The 20,539-nt window shown below is 49.0% G+C and overlaps 1 protein-coding gene across 3 annotated transcripts in view; it reads right to left on the reverse strand.

Moving 5' to 3' along the window:
* Nucleotides 1–1,576: 1,576 nt before the first annotated feature.
* CACNB3 (calcium voltage-gated channel auxiliary subunit beta 3) overlaps nt 1,577–20,539 on the reverse strand; it is a 41,448-nt gene continuing 22,485 nt past the window's right edge. For all 3 annotated transcript variants that reach the window (XM_080995465.1, XM_080995467.1, XM_080995466.1), the window contains exons 2-13: nt 20,227–20,349; nt 17,911–18,033; nt 16,026–16,141; nt 15,236–15,288; nt 11,975–11,994; nt 10,862–10,942; nt 10,569–10,627; nt 10,346–10,455; nt 7,620–7,771; nt 5,961–6,056; nt 5,153–5,311; nt 1,577–4,752 (exon numbers count right to left, since the gene is read on the reverse strand). In XM_080995465.1, coding sequence (XP_080851591.1) covers nt 4,438–4,752; nt 5,153–5,311; nt 5,961–6,056; nt 7,620–7,771; nt 10,346–10,455; nt 10,569–10,627; nt 10,862–10,942; nt 11,975–11,994; nt 15,236–15,288; nt 16,026–16,141; nt 17,911–18,033; nt 20,227–20,349 — 1,407 coding nt within the window. In that variant the 3' untranslated portion in view covers nt 1,577–4,437. The remainder of the gene's footprint in view (nt 4,753–5,152; nt 5,312–5,960; nt 6,057–7,619; nt 7,772–10,345; nt 10,456–10,568; nt 10,628–10,861; nt 10,943–11,974; nt 11,995–15,235; nt 15,289–16,025; nt 16,142–17,910; nt 18,034–20,226; nt 20,350–20,539) is intronic.

The raw sequence follows: 20,539 nt of genomic DNA on the forward strand, positions 1-20,539 counted from the left end.
TCTGAAATGTAAATTAAGTGCCCAGGGCAAAGAGTATGGATTTTCCACCAATAAATTTGCATTTCCACCAGGAATTGTGATAATGCAGAGATGAAGACATTTATGGTAGAAAGCTGCAGTGCTGAGTTCACTAACTATAGAGTCTGGTTCACTGAAAGCAGGAAGGCCTGTCTTACCGATGCTTAGGACTGTACCACGTGGACTTTGAGGACAGTGTGTTATTGAACCATCTTTGTTCTCCGGGACTGGGTAGCCACTTCCACAGCTTCATTTGCATATCTGCAGACTAAATTCTTCGAATGTGCTCTTTAAAAGACTTTTTGAAAGAGTCCCCACAGCAGGAGCTGGACTGCAGAGTCCTCAGTGTGTGCCCGGGGGAGGGGGGTTGCAGGGGTGGGTAGGAGAGAAGGTACTTCATGTGATCGTTTATTGTGAGGGGAACTAAATAATTACACAAATTCCCCTTTTGCTCCTGGTACACATCTCTGAAAACCAGGACACACATACATTAGAAGCAAAAGTGACATGCAGCCATTCACATACCTTGCTTTGCTTGTTTAACCCAGTAGGAGTATTAACACCTGAAATGCGAAAGGACTCTTGATAAGCAGACTCAAACCTTCCTTTTGGCTAAAGTGCACTTTGTGCTGTGCTTCAGATAGTGCTGACAGAGGGCAGGGTGTATGCTGCTGAATTGGAAGGCTCTGATTTAAGGCTCGGTGGGAAATGCACATTGAATTATCAGCACACGTGTCAAATGTCGACAGCCTCCCTCACCTGCCCGGCTTTTTCACAAGTGACAATCGCTTAATGTGTGTGTGTGGCCTTGTCAAGTCCAGCTACAGCCAACTGAACTTCTTTGGGCTGCAGCTAAGCTCTTGAGATTTTCCATTTGATTTATGTGTTTTTCTATACCACCTTAAGTGCCATAGATTCCCTTAAGGAATCCTTAGGAACGATGGTTTTGTGTGGCACAGCAGAGAGCCTTAGTTCCAGGGAGAGGAACACTTTTTGTTCTGAGAGCCACATGCACTTCTGTGCAGCCTTCCTGAGGCAGCGTGTTGGTGGTGGGGGCCTGAAGTAGAAAATGTGTGGAGCAAGAGATGCAACTTTTCCCCTTGTATGGCAGGCTATGTTCCTGCTCCACAAAAACCAACAGGCGTGTCTCTATTCAGGCAAGCGAGTGGCATCGTTGCAGTTCAAAGACACATTCCAGTCTGGCAATGTCCAGCCTGACAAAAGCAACTTGGGCTGGGTGCCTAGGGAGAGTCCTGAGGCCTGTAAAAGGCTTGCATTTGCCTCCCGGGTCTGAGGTTTCCCCCAACCCTCTCCTGTCCTAGAACTAAACAATGCAGCAAAGAGCTGTTAAGCCTCTTTGAAGGTTTTTGCAAGAAGTATCGCATTTGTGAGTCAACACTGAACACACCTAACCCAGTTCACAGCAGGCCCTACCCACATTGCCTTTAAGAGTGCATAAACCATACAAAACATATTAATTTCTGCTCACTGATTACCCACTGAGCGCCACTGTTCTTTACCTGTCATATTCCGTTTAAAAAAAGACAGACCAGCCATGTTTTATAAACAGCAAATGCTTGTTGTTTCAAACCGCTTACAAGTTGTCAGGGAAATAAGTGCTCTCTACAAAAGAATAGTAACAAAGCTCTTGCCATGGCCAACTGACCGGCAATTGCAGGGACAGAACCCGGATATCCCTGGCCCCTGGAGCCGCCTCAGTTCCTCCGGCCAGCCCAGGGCGTAGGACACACACTCAACAACTCCTGATGGTAGCATGCAGTATTTACAGGCTGATTTCTGATAGGTGTGTACGTGGTTTTTAAAGGCAGGGAGCTGCCATCCACTGCCCAGTGAAGTGCTGGAGGAGCCTGGAGCAAGGGGCGGCGGGAGAACCGAAGGCAGGTCAGCTGGGCCTTTGGGATGGGAAGGGGGCTTGTGCATGAGATAGGAAGCAGGAAATGGTGGGGTGGGGTTGGCTCTAGCCCTATGCCTCCCTCCTCAAAACAGAATCTGTGAGTGATGCAGGTGGGCATCACTGCCAAACAGCAACGCTGGCTGGTATTTTGCCCACCCCTCCCAGACAGACTATGGAAGATCAAGGCCTCATGCAATTATAGCAGAGAACTCCAGGGAGGGTGAAGAAGAAGAATAAAAAAATATCACATTGTGGCTTTACAACTGATTGTTACCCCACCAGCTCCTCAACAGAGGAGGGGTGGATGTGTACTGAAAGGAGACGAAGAGTCTCTGTGAGGGGAAGAGAGGGTCCAATGCAAGCAGACGCCTGGACTGTGGCTCTAAGGAGACGCATTGCTCGTTCGTTACAGGCTTCTCTTCTGTGCCAGGGAAAAAGTTGAATATTATATCCCCTGGTCTCCGTAGGCTGCAACTTTTTCAACAACAGAAGGGTGGAAAGGAGTGCTTCATCTTTTCTCCACTGCCTGTTGCCAACTCAAACTTCTACTCTCCTCCCACCGAAAAACATGCTTGCTCCACCTGCCCCCTCCACCCATCTCCTGTGGATCTGGAACCCCCATCACTGGAAAAGCAGCTGGGAGAGCATTTTTAGTGCAGCCAATTTGCAAATGATTGCGCAAACCTGCTGCTCCCTATCCAAAATCATACCCTCCCAAATCTTCTTTAAATATATATATCTGAAGTGCAGTAGGATTGCAACTTGCACACATTTAACTTGGACGATCGCAGCTTTATGCACTTGGCAGCTGGCCAGCTGATATCGTACAAATTAAACGCACAAAAGGCAGAAAATGCTTTTAAGCTCTCAGACTTTCTCACTGGGTTCTAAGAAGGTCTTGTGAGATCCTGGACAGCCCCACAAGATCTCGCACCGTCTCCTGAAGGTAAAATTGCTTGCGTGATGGCGTTTCCAGGGGGTTGTTTTGACAAGACACAATTTTGGCTTTATGTGCTACCCCCTGGAAATTAACCCGTGTGCAAGACATGATTCTACTATATCAGGACTTTATTACACGTTTGTGTAAAATGTGCAGTTTACCTCTCAGGTTCCTAGGAATTAGGAGGGCTTCCACTTCACAGAAGCCAAACTGGGAGAGAAGAAGAGGAAGGAATTTGGGGCAGTTCTTATGGTTACTTTGGAGCACGGCTTTGCTAATAGGGGCATCAAATCTCATGGTGCTCACAGGAGCAATGTCAGGCAAAGGCCGTGTAAGCCTCTCCTATTGGCCTTAGCCACGCCTGTGAGTGATGATGCTGAAAAAACAAGCATCCCCCCTTTTCAGGAGAATATCTCGAGGTGGAAAAGCCACTGTGGGGTGGCCTCTATGACTGCATGTGGATGCTGTCTGACATTTCACAACCCATCATTCACCTCTTGGATTATGCCACATTTTCCCACTGCCATGAATGGAAGGGGAGGAAAAGATGGAAGAACTGTTTCTAGACTGCTCCTTTAAGCTACAGGTAAGGGAATCACATTGTTGAATACATATATCTCCCTGCATACAGAAACAAAACATGAAGAAGCGTCATAATCTAGCCTTCTCCACACAAATTTTCTATATGAGGGAAATTCCTTTCCAATATGTTTAACTATGCAATTCTTCTACCCCTGCAACTTGAAGTGGTTCAGCCCAGGGGACAGTTAGACCCCCCCCCCAACTGCTGCATATGGCTGTGTGTGATGCATCAAAGCACCTGCACAGTCGCCAATGCCACAAAGCTCACATGTCATGACTTCACCCACTGCAACTGCAAATCTGAAAATCTACTCACAGACCACACCCATTCCCACAGCAGACATTCGTGTTCCTCAGCAACCCCAATCATATTACTTCTGAACTGGTCTACAGCAAAGCATGAGAACGACGCCCAAGTACTTTCAGCAAAAGCCCACAATCTTATATTTCCGCTAGTAATCCATCTACTCCATCTTAGCAGGAAAACTGATCCTGGTGTTGCTCCCTGCTAAGCCTCCTTTGTCCTAACAGTAGCCCTGCTCACCTGGAGTCAGAAAAAGAGAATCACAGCCCTTTCTCCACCCCCTTTTGTGTGCACACACACGCAATTGCCTCTCTCCTGGAGATGCCCGAAGCCCAAATCCCTCCCCCAAAAACAATGGACCTGGGATGAGAAGCTACCAATGGAATTTACCCTGCAAGGACATTATTGTGGCTCTCATTAACCCAAACAAAGATGAGCGAGAGATTCCACCCGTCCTGGGTCTAGGAATCAGGCAGCTGTGGCTGTGTCTGGGGTTCCATGGATAGCACCTGTATACCAGGGCAGGACCTGTATACTGTGGGGCTGAGCTGGGAGGGGAGGAAGAGAGGAAGGCTTAATACCAGGCAATTGACGTGACTCGGGAGGAGAAGGAGGCCTTATCCCGTTTCCCTGGCTGCCCGGCCCAGGGAGGGTCGGGAGGTGCCCGGCCAGGAGGCCTCAGTAGCTGTCCTTAGCCCAGGGCCGGTTGCGCTGCCAGTTCCTCTCGTTGTGGTTGTGCTCTGTCTCGCGCTCCAGGAGGCGGTCCTGGGAGTCGTGGCCGTTGGTGCTGTGGAGGCCGCTGTTGTGGTTGCGGTGAGGCTGGTACAGGTCAGTGTAGGCATCTGAGTACTCTTCCTCCAGGTGCCGGGAGCTGCGCTGAGAGGCCGCCGTCCAAGTCTTGCGGGAGGCGTCGCTCGCCTCATCCGACTGCATCAAGCTGTCGTGCTCCACCGGGGAGCGTTCGTTGCCGCGCTCGCCCAGCGAGGCCTGGTTCTGGAGTGGGGAACCGTAAAGCGGGTCACAAAAAGCACCCAAGGAGACAGTGCCATCTGGGGGCGCATAGCGCGTCTGGGCAGGGCCCATGAGACAGTTACAGTCACTCACACTTAAATCCCATTGAAACAATTCAAACTAAAAATGGCAACCCTGAGCCAACGTACCAGGAAGCAATTCCCACTGGGTATGGAATTGTTTTGCATCTCGCACAGCTAGTTCCAGTGGCACTTAAGGGTGACTTATTTTATTTGGCCTGGGTTGAGGCTTCTGCACTAACCCGCCCCCTCCCAGAAGTTTTTCCCATCAGAATCAACAGTCAGAGATTATGGGACTTGCAGTCCCAACACTGGAGGACCACAGCTCCCTGCCCCTGCCCCAATTGTTAGGTTATTTGTACCTGCAGGCCTGGAATGGCAGTCGAAGGTGTGGTGAGGTTTTGGCCGCCGGCAGCATGCGCAGGGTGGTGAGTTGCCCGCCAGTATACTTCCAGGTAGTCTGCCAGGTGTTCACAAGCATCCTCCAGCTGGTTCTCGTCCAGGATCACATCAAAGAGTTCCTTGGGGGAAAGGGATGAGGCGCAAGGGTGAGAAGAGGGAGGGAAAGGGATCAGTTCCTCAGAGACCCAGGCACAGAGAGCAGAGAAGTGGGCAGGGAGGAATATGAGGCTTGTAGTGTTGCGTGGAGAACGTAAGCAAGTACCGGGTGGCTTGGCATGGTGTATAGCAGAGGCACAGAAGTGCCACCATCAGCTCCAACCTTTAAATGTTTTCCCCCTAATTTCAGGATGAGGGACTGCAATCTTAAGGTTGTTTGTTAAATGAGGCAGGAGCACTTCTTAATTTCTAGACAAAAAAGCTCTGCAAAGGAATCTCTGCCACTTGTCCTGGAAGGATGTTCCTGAATTCTAAACACATAAGGCCAGATTCAGGTTGCTCAGGGGCGTGGGAAATGCGCTCTGCACATGCTCAAAGGCACGTTTTACCATATGAGACGACTTCACATCAGTTTCTTAAAAGACAGAGTGTGGCCATCGATGGCGAAAGCACTTGCCTGGGGTTCCTTCTGCCATTAAGAGAGGACCAGGAGGCGCCGAGTGGAGGAAGTCAAAGTTACAGGAGGCACAGAAGGAAAGTGAAGAGCCAGACAGAGCCCAGGGCAAGGCAGAGGCATGTCACACAGAGACACAGACAGACAGAGAAACTCACTGGAGGACACTGCACAAGCTTGTCAGCTGCCATCATCTGCACGTTGAGATGCTTCACTTGTGACTTCCCTCTGGACTTGATAAGCCTCTGCAGCACCTTCCAGAAAAAAATAAAATTAGAAGAGGACACAGCTACAGAGCTGGAAGGCTCCCAGCAGGCCACCTAAAGCGGGCGGGAGGGGTGCATTGGCTGAGATGACTGAGCTGTGAAGCAGAATTTACTATGAAACTATCACATGGTCTCTCTCAGCCTCCTCCCTCCACCTCTGCAGCTCCTAAAACTTATGAAGCCACCAACTGGCAGAGCCATGGGGCTAGAAGAGGCAGCAGGGAAGCCCAGGCTTTCAGACAGGGAGATGCGTGGAATTGAACCAGGAACCTTCTGCATGCAGAGCAGCTGCTCTCCCACTGAGCTATGACACTTCCTGTAATCCTAAATGGTTTATGGGAGTACCATTAATCCCACACACTCTCATGGGAAGACTGCATGCTACATGGGTCACCTGACACTGACATTTTCAATGGGAAAGTTCCCACTGTTGCCACGGCCACCCAACAACTGAACCTCATATGGGAAAAAAAGCAAACACCAGGAAATCCAAGCACACATTTCCCATGTACTATTGCTGCCGTCCCCTACAGCACGAAGCTCGACTTGGGCAACCAGCTTGGTTAAAGAGAAGACTTTCTGTGTATAGTAAAGGTAAAAGGGTTGTGCGCCAGTGTGGAAAGTGAGCCAACCTTGTGTTTTTCTTTGGCCCAGCAGCTGGAATTAGAGTGGCCAGGGACCTCCCCTGTATCTTCCCATATCCAGAGTAAGAGAGCAGCAACTTTCTCTCCTCACCTGCCACCAGGAGTGGACTTTGGTAATATGGCGCCCTGTGTGAGGAGAAAATGTGGTGCCCCCACCTCAAGTTTCTTATTTTCACAATAATTCCTTTTGGTACTTTGAGTAGGTACCAGTATTAATATAGGTATATTAATGATGATGATGATAATTTTGCACCTCTCAGTTCAGCGCCCTGTGGGGGGGAACCAGCCACACAGCTTTAAATCGAGTGCTGCTGCCACTTCACTGCCCAGTTCGCCCACTGGCACCTGTTGGGCAGCACAGCTGGATTCCTTCTCAAGAGTCAGAGTTGGGTTTCAAGGTAACTGGGTGCAGCGGTGGTGAATCTCTGAGTTGCAATCTGGCTGTCCTAGTGGAAACCAAACCCTGAGCTGAAATGCTAACTTTGCAAATTTGTGATTTCAGGGAGGGGGTATATATAACTCTTTTGGTAAGGTTTTAAAACAGGACTGTGGGACCTGCTGCCCTCCAAACATTGCTGGACTTCAGCTCCAGCCAGCATGCCCAATAGTCAGGGATGGGGAGAGCTTAATATTCGACATCCGTGGGGCCCAAAGCTCCTGTCCCTGTTTTTAACATGGTCCTGCCCATTCAAGAAAACGTGGGGTGGGCATAAATTAAACTAAGCAGAAACCAGCTTACCTAGTGAGCTGGGGAACAGCCTAGAGACGGGAGGAATCCATCTCCCACTGCAAAACTAGGGGATAGCAGAAAACACAGCTGGGAGAGCTGAAAGGGGCTTCAGAAAAACTGAGAATGATTCAGAGGAATCCCCTTTGTCTCTGAGGAGCCTTTTCCTCCCCTGCTTACCTTTGGGGAAGAGACCTTGACGTAGACGATGATTGGGGCCAGCGAAGTTTTGGCCAGTTGTGCTGGGTGGTTGATGGTGTCCGCATCCAACACAACCAGCTGCAGCGACTTGGCCAGTTCAAAAATTCGCTCGATCTCGCTCTGGACTTCAGCTGCAAAGGAAGCAGAAGGACAGTTGGCTGGATGCCCCTTTGAATAGGCAGGAAAGAAGGCTGTGTCTGCCTCCTTCCTCAGGCATCTCTCTGGCATCCACACACACTTGCCTCCCTTGAGTCTCACCTCCACAGCTCACCACCACCTTTGAAACTACAGTTTTTACTGTAGGCTGGAAGAACTACTTATGGTAAGCTTCCTTCTTGTTTCTAAAAGGATTTATAATTGCCTGTTCAGGTCTCTAGACCCTAAGTATCTGGGATGTAGCATTGGTGAAAGTTTCAGTTAGGATAGCAGGATGGCAGGCTAGGTTCAGAGGACACAGCTCTGTCCTCTCATCATTTGGGCATTGTCACAGCAGTATCTACTGCCTTAGCCAGCTTCCTCACTCTGTCCAATGGCAGGGCCTTTCTCTGGGTGCAGCGCAGGGACAGGAGCTTGTGGCCCTCCAGATGATGGGAGTCAATCACATGTAATCCTAGCTGGGAGTAAGTCCCACTAAACTCAGCAGGACAGAGCTTCTGAGTAGACAAGTATAGGACTGCCCTGTAAGGGACAGGGAGCTACACTCCAGAACTTCCTTATTTCTAATCCTCCAATCTGCCAAGGACTAATCAGGTGACATTGGGAAGGTTTGCTACTTTCTCCCAGCCTTTATCTGCAATTCTATTGACCTATCCTACAGGGGTTTTGCAAGGATTACAAAGTAACACATCTGAAGTGTTTTGGGCATTTGAAAGCACTATATAAATGCATGGTTCATTCATTATTATATTGTCCCACTATTGCTTCTAGTCAAGCAAATTGTGCAGGGGTTTTTTTATGCCATACAATGCCCTGCAAAACCTGTTTTCCAGAAGTGAAAATGAGATAAATAACTATCCCACTTAGAAACCAGTTTCTAAAAGAATAATTGTCCCTTTTCAGACTTGGTGGGTCTTTGAGATTATTATTACCCTTCCCCGTAAGCTTGGGAAATGAGCAGGAACCCATTCTGAAAATGCTGTGAGAGGTATATAAATAACAGCAGTGTGTTGCCTCCTGCAGGAAGCGGTGAAATGCAAGACACCGGGTACATTCAAGGAGAATGAGGAGGCTGCTTCAGGTGAACTGACAGGATCCAGTTTTATAGTACAATGTCAACGTAAGGAGGGGAAAAACACTTTTAATTCTGCTAATGTTACTCATTTTTACAGGGTGACACTGAGATGCAGCCACATGACGCTTTCACACTGTGTCTGCATTCTGCGCAAGCACATTCCCACATGCGCAACTATAACTGCACAGATATCGTGCAAGAAAACAGCATTAGGGCACTTCACAGATAATCTAGCTCAGTGCCGTCTGCATTGGCTGGCAGTGGCTCTCCAGGGTTTCAGACAAGCAGATACCATATTTTTCGCTCTATAGGACGCACTTTTCCCCCTCCAAAAATGAAGGGGAAATGTGTGTGCATCCTATGGAGCGAATGCAGGCTCCTTGGCTTCAGCAATAGCATCACAAAGCCTCCGAAGCGCAGGGGGAGAGCTCCTCCCGCGCTCCGGAGGCTTAGCGTTGCTTTCGCTGAAGCCGCCTGAAGCCCCCGGAGCGCAGGGAACTCCCACTGTGCTCCGGGGGCTTCAGGCAGCTATCTGCAAGCCTTCGGAGCGCAGCAGGAGTTCCCGCCGTGCTTCGAAGGCTTGCAGATAGCCGCCTGAAGCCTGGAGAGCAAGAGGGGTCAGTGCACACCGATCGCTCTTGCTCTCCAGGCTTCGCTTCGCTGGAGAGGCGCTGCACAGTTTTCCCTCTCTGCGCAGCGCCCCTTCAGCGAAGCAGGAGGAAAAATGTAAGGGGCTCCATTTCTCCTGCCGCTTCGCTGGAGGGGCGCTGAGCAGAGAGGGGGAGATTTTTTTTTTCCTGTTCTCCCCCTCCTATGTGTGTCCTATAGAGCGAAAAATACAGTATTTCTTAGCCCCACCTGGAGATGCCAGGGGTTGAACCTGGAGCCTTCTGTGTGCAAAGCAGAGGCTCTACCACTGAGCTTCAGCCTGTTACCAACAGGGATACATAGAAGGTCTGGTCTCTGCCCAGGAGATTTTAAAACTGTGTTTCCCCTGTTGTGCTCAGACGAGCAATGAGAGCATGACAGCAACATATACACAAACCAAAATGAGCTCTCCCCCCCCCCCCCCCAAGTTTTAAAGTTAATAGTTTCTGCAGGCATTTCTGAATCCTTGAAGAGCGAAGCCTGTATGCTTTCAGGGAGCTTGCACCCAGGGCCCTCTGTGGATTGCGGCCTTTCAAAGCAGGACCCTGAAATCTACTGATGGGTGAGCACAAAGAAAGAGCAGGAGGTGGCTGTGAAGGAAACAGTGCTGTGAATTCTGCTTAGAAACTTGCACAATTTGCATCCAAGAGCGTTGCTTGAGACCTACCCACACCAAGAGGAAAATCTAGATGACCTTTCTCCCTGGCACACTCATTTTCTATAAGCAGGGAACCTGGGATGCAAGACCAACGATCGCCATGGCTATGCCAGACAAGCTGCTCGCCTGCCAACTCCCGTTGCCCTTATGGGACCTGCTGGGACTCACCGATACTGGACCGGGTTGTGGATCGCTCAATGATGGCCCGCTTGCCTGGGTTGTTCAGCACTGAGCGCTTGGCCAGTGACAAGTCAGCTGTGACCCGTGTGATGGAGATTCTGAAAGACAGGATGACAGGCAACAAGACCATTACCCAACACTCGCTAGTGGCACAGGAACCAGGCAACAGGTGGGGGTCGAAATTGCTCTTCATTTCAGAATAGTGCCCTACCTGCCATCAAATCTGTGCTTGAGAAAGTCAAAGAGAGCTTTCTGCATCATGTCTGTCACCTGAAAAGAAAGGACAGAGGGCAAGAGGGCAGCGGTGCTGGTCAAATGACTACCACAGCCAGGAATTTTTTTGTGACATGGGAGCTATTTTATGCTGGTACCCGCAGCACTTTTAGGAATATACGAGTATTGGCAGCTTGTCTTCCCCCCGCCCCTACCAAAAATGCACTGGCTACAGCCATATTTCAGAATGTGGGTTTGGGGCAGAGTTTTGTCCCTTCCACGTTCCCATACCTCATATCCTTTCAGGGATGGCCCCACCAGCACCACCGGCCTCATGGAGGGCACGACATCGTAAGGTGGGATGTGCTCTGTCTGTAAAAAGGAGGGTGTGTCACAAAATGGCTTTTCCCTTCCTCTGCAGCCCAGAAAGTAGGAGAAAGGAGAGCAGTAATGACAAAGTGGGGGCTCTCTCCATTTCAACCGGAAACGCAGATACGCAATCCCAATGGATGATGAGATATCAGATACCACCCCTATATCCCTTTTGCTTTGCTACAATATCATATCAGTATCAATAAGCTACAAACTCCTTGCAACAGGAAATGGCCTCACCTGCTCAGCCCCAGCCCCTCTTCTCTGCCCTACACTGCCACCTCCTACTGCGCCCACAGCAGCCACCCAAACCGCTACATGTGGGCATTTTTCTGGGTGGCAGGGAGTAAAACACTGAAAGGGGAGAGCAAGCTAGTTTCTCACCAAAAAATGGGAAGAATAGAACCTTTACTCCCCCCTTTTAAATGAAAGCTGGGAATCAAGGAATTATGGCTAAACTAGGGACAGCAATTGTCCCCTCCTTCCTGTGGACACCCGGGCCACCAGCCTTCTCCTCTCACATTTTTATGCTAAGCATGGGGAGGAAGCCCAATCAAAACAGGTTAAAAAGCCTGCTGCCTTTGCATCCTGGTCTACATGGGGCAAAATGCCCCCCAGCACACACTGAGGTGGCCCTGTAAGGGGGGAAGACCCCCATCACTGCAGGCTGCTCCAGCCAAAGGCAGCTCCACCTTGAATGCCATTCTAGCATGAAATCCACTCTGTTCAAAGTTAGGTTGCATACACATGTATGTGCAAAGCACATTGGAAGCACATTCCGCGGGGGCCCCTCAAAGAATTCTGGGCACTGTAGTTTGTCAAGGATTGCTGGGAATTGTAACTCAGAGGTGAACTACAGTGCCCAGAATTCTCTGAGGGGGGAAATGTGTTTCGAATGTGGTTTAGAGGCATACTGGAAGTGCAGCCTTGGACAGGATGGCCTCATAGTTCACCCCGTCCTCCGCTTGTAGGACTGGCTAGCAGGGAAAAGACACAGCAGAGAAGAGGGTCATCCCAGCATTGAGTCCTTACCTGCTTTTGCTTCTGTTTGGCTTGTTGGGGGGAAAAGAAAATACGGGGTTGTCAACAGTGAAGTATCAGCAAATGAACAAGACTACACAGAGGACAAGGGGCCCTGCAGTTTAAGAGCTTTAATCCCTTGGGAGTTGGAACTGGGGTGGGTGGTTGACTGCCTTCCTGTTTCCCCTTCTCCCCCGGCCTCACTCTCGCAAGGCACCTCTGGCCTCACTGTTGTGGCACCCCCTGAAGCACGGCACCTAGTGTGGCACCGGTTGTGCAACCCTGAAACAACCTCTGATTTGCCAAATCATGTGACAGGGCAGGGACAAAGTAAGCCTAGGCCAGGCATGGCCAAACTTGTCCCTCCAGCTGTTTTGGGACTACAACTCCCATCATCCCTAGCTAACAGGACCAGTGGTCAGGGGTGATGGGAATTGCAGTCCCAAAACAGCTGGAGGGCCAAGTTTGGCCATCACTGGCCTAGGCCAATTTGTCTTAAAGGGATACATTTGAAGTCAGCAGTGGCTTATGCACGTATGACATTAAAAGCATTTAACATTTCGTGCTCAGGGCATTGCATCCAAATTTTGTGCTAAGGAAAGTGAAATCCAGACAAATGGATGCATTGCTGTGTTTCCCTCTTCAACTGAATGAATGAATTTATTAATACGGTCACAGACCAGCGTCAACACACACAATATCACAGATCATAAAAAAAAATATATCAAAAATACAGAGGACAATATGAGTATAACAAGCATTTAAATATAAAAAATTAAAATTAATTATTAGCATGCCCCCTGTAATTAACATTTGGGGGTTTGGTCATTATGGGATACCACTTGCTTCCTGCGATTAATTGCAGCCGCACAGAATTTGGCTACATTTAATGTAGTCTTGGGATTCTTGTCCTCTAGCAGTAGTTTTAAACTATGGTGTTCCGATTCTTTCCTGGACTTTTGCAAAACAGGTGTAATAAAAGTCAAACGTATATCCTCATAAAGACTACAACGTAATAGTACATGTGAAGCAGTTTCAACTTCCAACGAGCCACAAGGGCAGACCCGTGCTGTGTATGGTTTACCCTCAAATCTGCCCTGAAGTAAGGCAGAAGGGAGAACGTTGAATCTGGCGAGGGTAAAAGACCGTCTGTGTTTGGGTACCTGAAGACCTGACAGATAGTTAGCTGGAGAAAAACCTCTCCCATAGTCCCTTATTGCAGGATGTTTGATCATTTCGCTCATGTGGCATTGTAATTCTACGTCCCAGATACTCTGTTCTTTCAGCTTCGAGTGTGGTTGGCAACACTATCTATCTTTCCCCGCCTGCACTGAGAATCCAGTGCTCTTGTTTCACTTGGCATTATTTATTTGTCGCATTTATTCGTCGCTTACTACATGTCTCAAAGCGACTTACAATGATAAAAGCGCACAATAATACAAAAGTGAAAACACACCAAAAAGCTAAATTACGGACTCAAAGAGCCTGTCCTGAAATTGCATAAGGACATCTCCCACTCCACCCTATTAAAAGATAGCCCCAATGCAGGCTAGGGGAATCATCACACTGTATAAGCCCAATTCAAAGCTCAATGTCTGGATGTAGAGGGATTTTATATTTTTTTAATTATTAAATTTGTATACTACCCTTCATCCACAAATCTCAGGGCAGTTCACAACATAAAAATAAAATATGAAAACAGAAAATACATGATAAAAACCAGAACAAGAACCAACCAAACCATAAGGCCCACTCTTTGCCTGGCACCTAAAAAGCTGGTAGTGATGTCACCAGGTGCATCTCTCTAGGGAGAACATTCTACGGTCAGGGATCCACCACTGAGAAGGACCATTCTCCTGTTGCTGCCCTCTACACTTCACTCCGAGGGGAGGAGGCAAACAAATAAGGGCCTAGGCCAGGGGTCGGCAAAGATTTTAGCCGTGGGCCGGTCCACCGTCCCTCAGACCTTGTGGTGGGCTGTAGAAGCGGCACTGGGGGGGGGCTGGAATAAGAGGCGAGGGGGGCAAGTAGTCCTCCTCCCAACCCCCCAACCCCAGCCGCTGCGCTTATCTTCCCAAGGGCTGCCACCACCACTGCCGCTACTTCTCGTGGGTAGGCAGAAGGAGCTTGTCCGCTCAGCTCTCTGGCCTACAGGAGCACCAGGACAGCGGCGGAGGGGAGATGAGTGGCGCGAAAGGGCTGGCTCCGGAGAGGGGCTGCTTAAAATGGTGCTCAGCCAGCTCAGCCCAGCTCCCTTCCTCCTCTAGGCAGGGCAGTGAGAAGCCAGGAGGAGGGAGGGAGGAGGCGCCACCACCGTGGTGTGGGGGGGCGGGATGGAATGGCGCGGGGGGGGGATGGTGCAGCCCAAACAAGCAGAATCCTCATGCCGATCCATGGACAGTCCGTGGTCCGGATCCTGAAGGCAATTGGGCCTGATCTGGCCCCCGGGCCTTAGTTTGCTGACCCCTGGCCTAGGCTGACAAATGCAAGGTCTGGGTAGGTTCAGGCAGAGAGAGGCAGCTCTTCCCTTTTGGCACTGCCTGTCTACCTACCCCTCCAGCAAGATCTTTTTGGTCTCTCTCTGTTTCTCAAGGGGGAGAAAGAGCTGGCATAGGTTAAATGCCTCTTCTACTACAATATCTTCAAAGAGTGTCTTTGAGCATATGCAAGGAGCCTTCCCCTTGCCACACGTGAAATTCTGAAGACAAGAAAAAATCTTTTTGGCTCCAGCAGGTGGTGCAATTTGACACTAGCATCTGGCTTCAGCACAGTATATTTAGTCAGAAATTTTTCACCTGGCAAGTACCTTCACTTTTTGGTGCCTGCTAAAAACATTCATGTTTAGGCAAGTCTACCCAAATATGTAGAATGCTGATACGTGTTTTAATCTGCTTTTAGCTTATTGTTGATTTTCATTATTTTCTGAATGTTTCAAACAGCTGTTTCAAACTGTTTATATTGATAATTTTATTGTTTTGTTCTTTTTGTAAATTTCTTTGAGGTTTTTTCCCTTACAAACAAGTAGTATATCAAATTTAAGAAATAAATAAACCAAACCAAACCAGAATTGTTTCAAACAAAAGTGTGGGTGGGTGTTTTTGCTTTGCTTTTCTGTCTGCAAAAACATGCTAAGATTTCACCAGTCGTTTTCAAGCATATCATAAGGGCTAGGATCTTGCTTCTGTGGTTTAATAAAAGCTAAGGTTCTCAGGCGGTTGCATTCAGCACTCCCACAGAAACACAGCAGACACTCAACCCTGTTTAAGGTTTTACCTAGTGATGGGGGAGGCGATCGCCTGTTGCTGATGGCGGGATTACCAGACTGCCTAATTGAGGAAGAAAAGAGAAAGTCAGTGTGGCAACTGGAGATAAATGTGGAGCTCAAGCTTGTGTGGATGTGCTTGTTCCGAATAGGAAAGCAAAGTCTGGAAGATTCAGCAGCTGCCTAAAGAAAGCATGCCCTCCCACAGTCCAGTTTTCTCAATGGAACAAGGGCCAGTGCTGTATACTGAAGGTGGCTCACAGGACCTAAGTTAGCATCTCGTGTAGCTCTTCATTGATGCTGAACTTAGAATTAGCATCAGTGTCCCTGAACATGTACCGTATTTTTTGCTCTATAAGACTCCCTTTTTCCCTCCTAAAAAGTAAGGGGAAATGTGTGTGCATCTTATGGAGTGAATGCAGGCTGCACAGCTATCCCAGAAGCCAGAACAGCAAGAAGGATTGCTGCTTTCACTGTGCAGCGATCCCTCTTGCTGTTCTGGCTTCTGAGATTCAGAATATTTTTTTTCTTGTTTTCCTCCTCCAAAAACTAGGTGCGTCTTGTGGTCTGGTGCGTCTTATAGAGCGGAAAATACGGTATATTAAAAACCATGCACAGTATCACACAGTGGTTTGAGTTTAGCTACCAAATAATTTAGATGGGGGGGGGGAGGTACACAGTACTACTGCCAGTTTTACAACTTGCCTCCCACCACAGAAAAGCATCACACCCCTTACTCTTGCTGGTGTGCCTGACTGAGCCAGAGTTATTTGCCATCCCACCCACTGAAGACCCTCTTACCTGGCTTTCTGCTCCTGCTTCAGCCGAATGGCCTCCAGCCGCTGTGGGCTGGGGATGAAAGCGATGTCTCCCCCCTCCTTCACTAGCCGCCCGATCCACCAGTCATTGCTGTACTTCTGCAGAGACATCATGGTAGAGGGCCAAGAATTATACTTAAGGCTTCACAGATCTGTAGGGCAGTGGCGTAGCGTGGGGGGTGCAGGGGGGGCCGGCCGCACCGGGCGCAACATCTGGGGGGGGCGCGCTCGCACTTGCAGCTCTCTGCCCCTACCTGGCTCACCCACTCTCTCTCACTGCAGTGCTGGCTGTGCGAATCCGATCCAAGCCGCTGGGTCGCTGCCCACTGTGGAGGGGGTGGGTGCCAGGCGTGCGGTGCGGAGAGAGAGCAAGGGACTATCTGGGGGAGGGACAGTGCAGCGGCCGCCCAGCGCAGCGCTGAGCGCGGGAGAGAACCACACCAGACCAGACCAGGCAGCAGCAAGAAGAAGCTGGCAGCGGCGGCAGGTTAGGGGTTAGGGGGCGCAAATTACTTGCCTTGCCCCGGGTGCTGACAACCCACGCTACGCCGCTGCTGTAGGGTCATAGACCCTTTAAAGACACCTTCCTACCATATACAGTGGTACCTCAGGTTAAGAACTTAATTCGTTCTGGAGGTCTGTTCTTAACCTGAAACTGTTCTTTAGCTAATGGGGGCACCACTTTAGCTAATGGGGCCTGCTGCTGCCGCCGCACCGCCAGAGGACGATTTCTGTTCTCATCCTGAAGCAAAGTTCTTAACCCGAGGTAATATTTCTGGGTTAGCGGAGTCTGTAACCTGAAGCGTATGTAACCTGAAGCGTCTGTAACCCGAGGTACCACTGTATAGAAAAAGAGGGAGGGAATGAGAAGTATCTCTCACTTATTAAACTACTCATGTAAACAACTGACATTAGAACTTAAATATTTTTTACTATTTTTGAATCCTCAAGATGAGTAACAATATGTTAATGTTAAAAAAACAAAAAACCAAGCCAACATCTATAAATCTTGCAGTAGCTAAAGATCTGACCCTTCAGTACCAGAAGGCTATGGCCAGATTTCAAGTCACATATCAGATAGAAGAACCACTGGCTGTAGCAATCAGAGAATCGGCAGGATTTAATAGATGAGAAGCTAGCACTGTAGAGGAAGTGAGGAGCAGATGGGGCTCATTCACCTGGAAAGGCATCCCATCTAGGAGAAGGAAAACTGAAATTAAACCTTCGCTGCCTTGGGGGATATCTCTGGAAGAAGAAGAATGGTACCCTACACAAATCCAGAGTGAAGTTCCTAAAACGGTTGGGTGGCGCCTTGTGAGCCTCCTTCTGCCAAGCTGGTGCCGAATGTCTTGCTTTGCTTTGTGTTTGGACGACATTGGGGAGGGCCGGTCCTTGTCATCTGTGCAGCCCAGGACCACCATACACCACCATATGCACCAGGGAGGTCACTTCGGTGCTATTAACTTCACCCCCCAGAGGCCCAATCCATTGTCTCCCAAGTCAGATAGATACCAACAAAAACAGCACTAATCCAATCTAAATTTGGCCCATCTGGTCCAGTATCCTGTCTTCCACAGTGGCCATGTCAACTCTGATTTTGGCGCTAGTACACAATCATCAAGACTAGTAGCCATTATACTCCATGAATTTGTCAAATTCCTTTTTAAAGCTGTCCTTTTTGACAGCCATCACTACATCTCTTGGCAGCAAATTCCATTGTTTAGCTATGCTCTGTGTGAACAGTACTGATTTTGTCTGCCCTGAATCTCCCCCAATTCAGCATCGTACCTCCAGGAAAAAGAGGTACTACAACTGCAAGCTGTTGCTGACAACTCTTCTCCCCATCCCCATCTCCACCCAGGCCCCACCTCTTTGATGTGCAAGAAGTCTTTGGCTTCAAAGTTGATGGCAGAGTCACGCACAGGACATTCCTCATCCAGCGTCCCACAGTAGCTGACATTGGTACGAACAGCAAATGCGACCGGCTTGTTCTGAGGAGGAAAAGAAATCAGAGAGGGAGCCTGTCAGCGCCAGGTCAGATGGGACCTCGTCACTTCCCTCTCAAGAACAAATGTGCAGGATCCGTCACTCTCGGGATTATGCCCAGTTCCAAAGGGTAGCGAGGGCAGTTGATGGGGCAAGGGCCAGGGACCATGGAGTCCTCCACTGAGGAAGCTAGACAAGGAAAAGTTCCCCTTAATGAGGTTTGTTAGTTCTCTAGAAAATTCTCTAGACTGAACAAGGTTTGACTTGGCTGTTGGAGTCATCTGAGGAAAGGACTGATGCTCACTCAGTTTGTACATTTACACACACCTGCTCCCGCTCTCGCTGGTTAGAGAGCCCACTGATGGTCTCTCTTCTTGTAGGTGTTTAAAACACTTTATATGCAATCCTGGCAACAGCCCTATAAAGTAGATTCACACGTTGCAGGTAAGGGGAACTTAAGGAGAGGGGGTTGTCTCGTGAGTGTGGGGTGTGAAACACAGAGCAGTCAAATACAGCATTCCTAGAGTGGACATAAAAAGGGGGATGTCTGGACCAGCCAGTCGGAACTTCCTGTTTCCTCCTGGGCTGGGACGAACTTCCTCTACATGTGACCAGAGGTAGGCGTGACCTCACCTGTGCAGGTAACAAAATAGCACAGGGGATGCAGCCATCTCTCTCTCTGACTCCATTCCTCAAAGAAGCAACATCTCCTTAGCCTGAGATGCCCTCTTGGCTTCCAGACAAGAGAGGACAAAGGAACTATCTCCTTATGGGATAGATTCCACGTGTATATATCTTGTAACTTAAGTCTGACTTCTGGGATCCATCTGTGAACAGAACGTGTGAGTAAACTCTTTTATATTTTTATACAAGACTGTGTCGTATCTATTCTTTTTAAGCGGGAATAAAGGGGAATTACCAGGAAACTTATTTTAGAGGCTTATACAAGCCAGGCAAACCTATCCACTGTGAAAGTTTAAAAGGGGAATGTTACTCTGCTAAATTGTAGAACTTGTTAACACAAGTTGGGAAGGATATAATCAAACAATATATCCTCTCCTGCCTCCCTGAACATTCCCACAGTGAGTTCCTGGCTGCAGCAAGACTTGAACCGAGGGCAACCTATACTGCCATGATATCATACATGTATCACAACTAATGTAATATGGATTATATAGAAAAGTGATTTATGAGGCCAAATCCAGTATTACATTTAACAGTCTTCAGACTCCCATGCTTCCTTTGCGCAAGTGACAAAAACAGTTGTGGGAAGCAAATTTGAGCAAGAGAATGGCAGGAGTAGGAAGGCCAAAGCAACCCCTCCCTCCCCCACTCCTCAGATCAAACCCACAGCCTCACACAGTGCTTTTTATTTGTTAAAAAAATACACAACAACCACGATCAGGAAACTATTGTCCGAATCTGCTTTGTAATATCTAGCTTGGCCCTTAGTGTAGTCATTAGCTGCAGCAACAGAACATGCAGGGCAGCCCAGATGTGCTCCCTCCCATACTGGATTGTAGCCCGTTTCTCTTTTATTCACTAATAAATGCCACCCCATTGGCTTGTGTGTGTTGTGTATGATGCCTTTGGAACACACGGGTGAGGATTACATCAATTGTAATCTACAGAAAGGAGAAGAAACCGCAGTCATGGAAACCAGTGAGCAAAAGGCCAAAAATTGCTCGCTCCCCTGCTCTCTGTGGTCTTCAGAAGCCAAAATGAAGGGCAGATGTGGGGCCACCAAGAAGTCGTTGAAGAGCAGCCCACCCCCGTCATCATGGATCTTTTTGAGGTCACTGTTTGGGGGAGGGCTGATGCGCCGTTATTCTGAAGGCAGATTGGAAATGCACTAGTCCTTTCCAGAATGTTCATGAGAAAGCAGTATGATGTTTACATAAAACTTAAAGATTATTTTCTGCTCCTTACAGTCCACCCCTCCTGGCCCAGGGCAGGGCTGGGGAATCTATGGCTCCTCAGATGTTGTCTTGGACTCCCACTCCCATCAGTCCCAGCCGGCATGGCCAGTGGTTGGAGACGATGGGACTTGTGGTACCAAAATATATGGGAGGCCACAGGTTGCCTCCCTGCATTCAGAGCTGCTGGGGACCAAGGGAAGCTGTTTCATGGACAAAGAGGTCCTCACCCAACATCTGCTTAGCTGAAACCAAGGCTGGCGTACCCTCCCCTGCCAGTACCTTGGCTTTCTCGAGTTGCTGCTGAGCCTGGTTCTCCACTTGGCGCTTCACCCCCTCGCGCTCCTCCTCGAGCGACACGTCGGAGTCCAGCGATGGGCGGCTGGTGTACGAATCAGCGGAGCCCTGAGGAGAAGATTCAAAGCTCGAGTGAGGTGAGGGATTTGGCCATACTGGAAGTCAGGATGCAGCCTGGTTTGAGGAGGCCTGCCAGAGCTTCTCTCCCAGATGGGACTTTTCTTTCTGTAATGGCCGCTGAAAGGAGAGGTACCTCAGCCGCACAGTTTCACACTGAATTCTGAAAACCTGTGCATTT

The sequence above is a fragment of the Podarcis pityusensis genome (genome assembly GCF_964106645.2).
Source record: "Podarcis pityusensis genome assembly, chromosome: 2".
NCBI classification, from domain to species: domain Eukaryota; kingdom Metazoa; phylum Chordata; class Lepidosauria; order Squamata; family Lacertidae; genus Podarcis; species Podarcis pityusensis.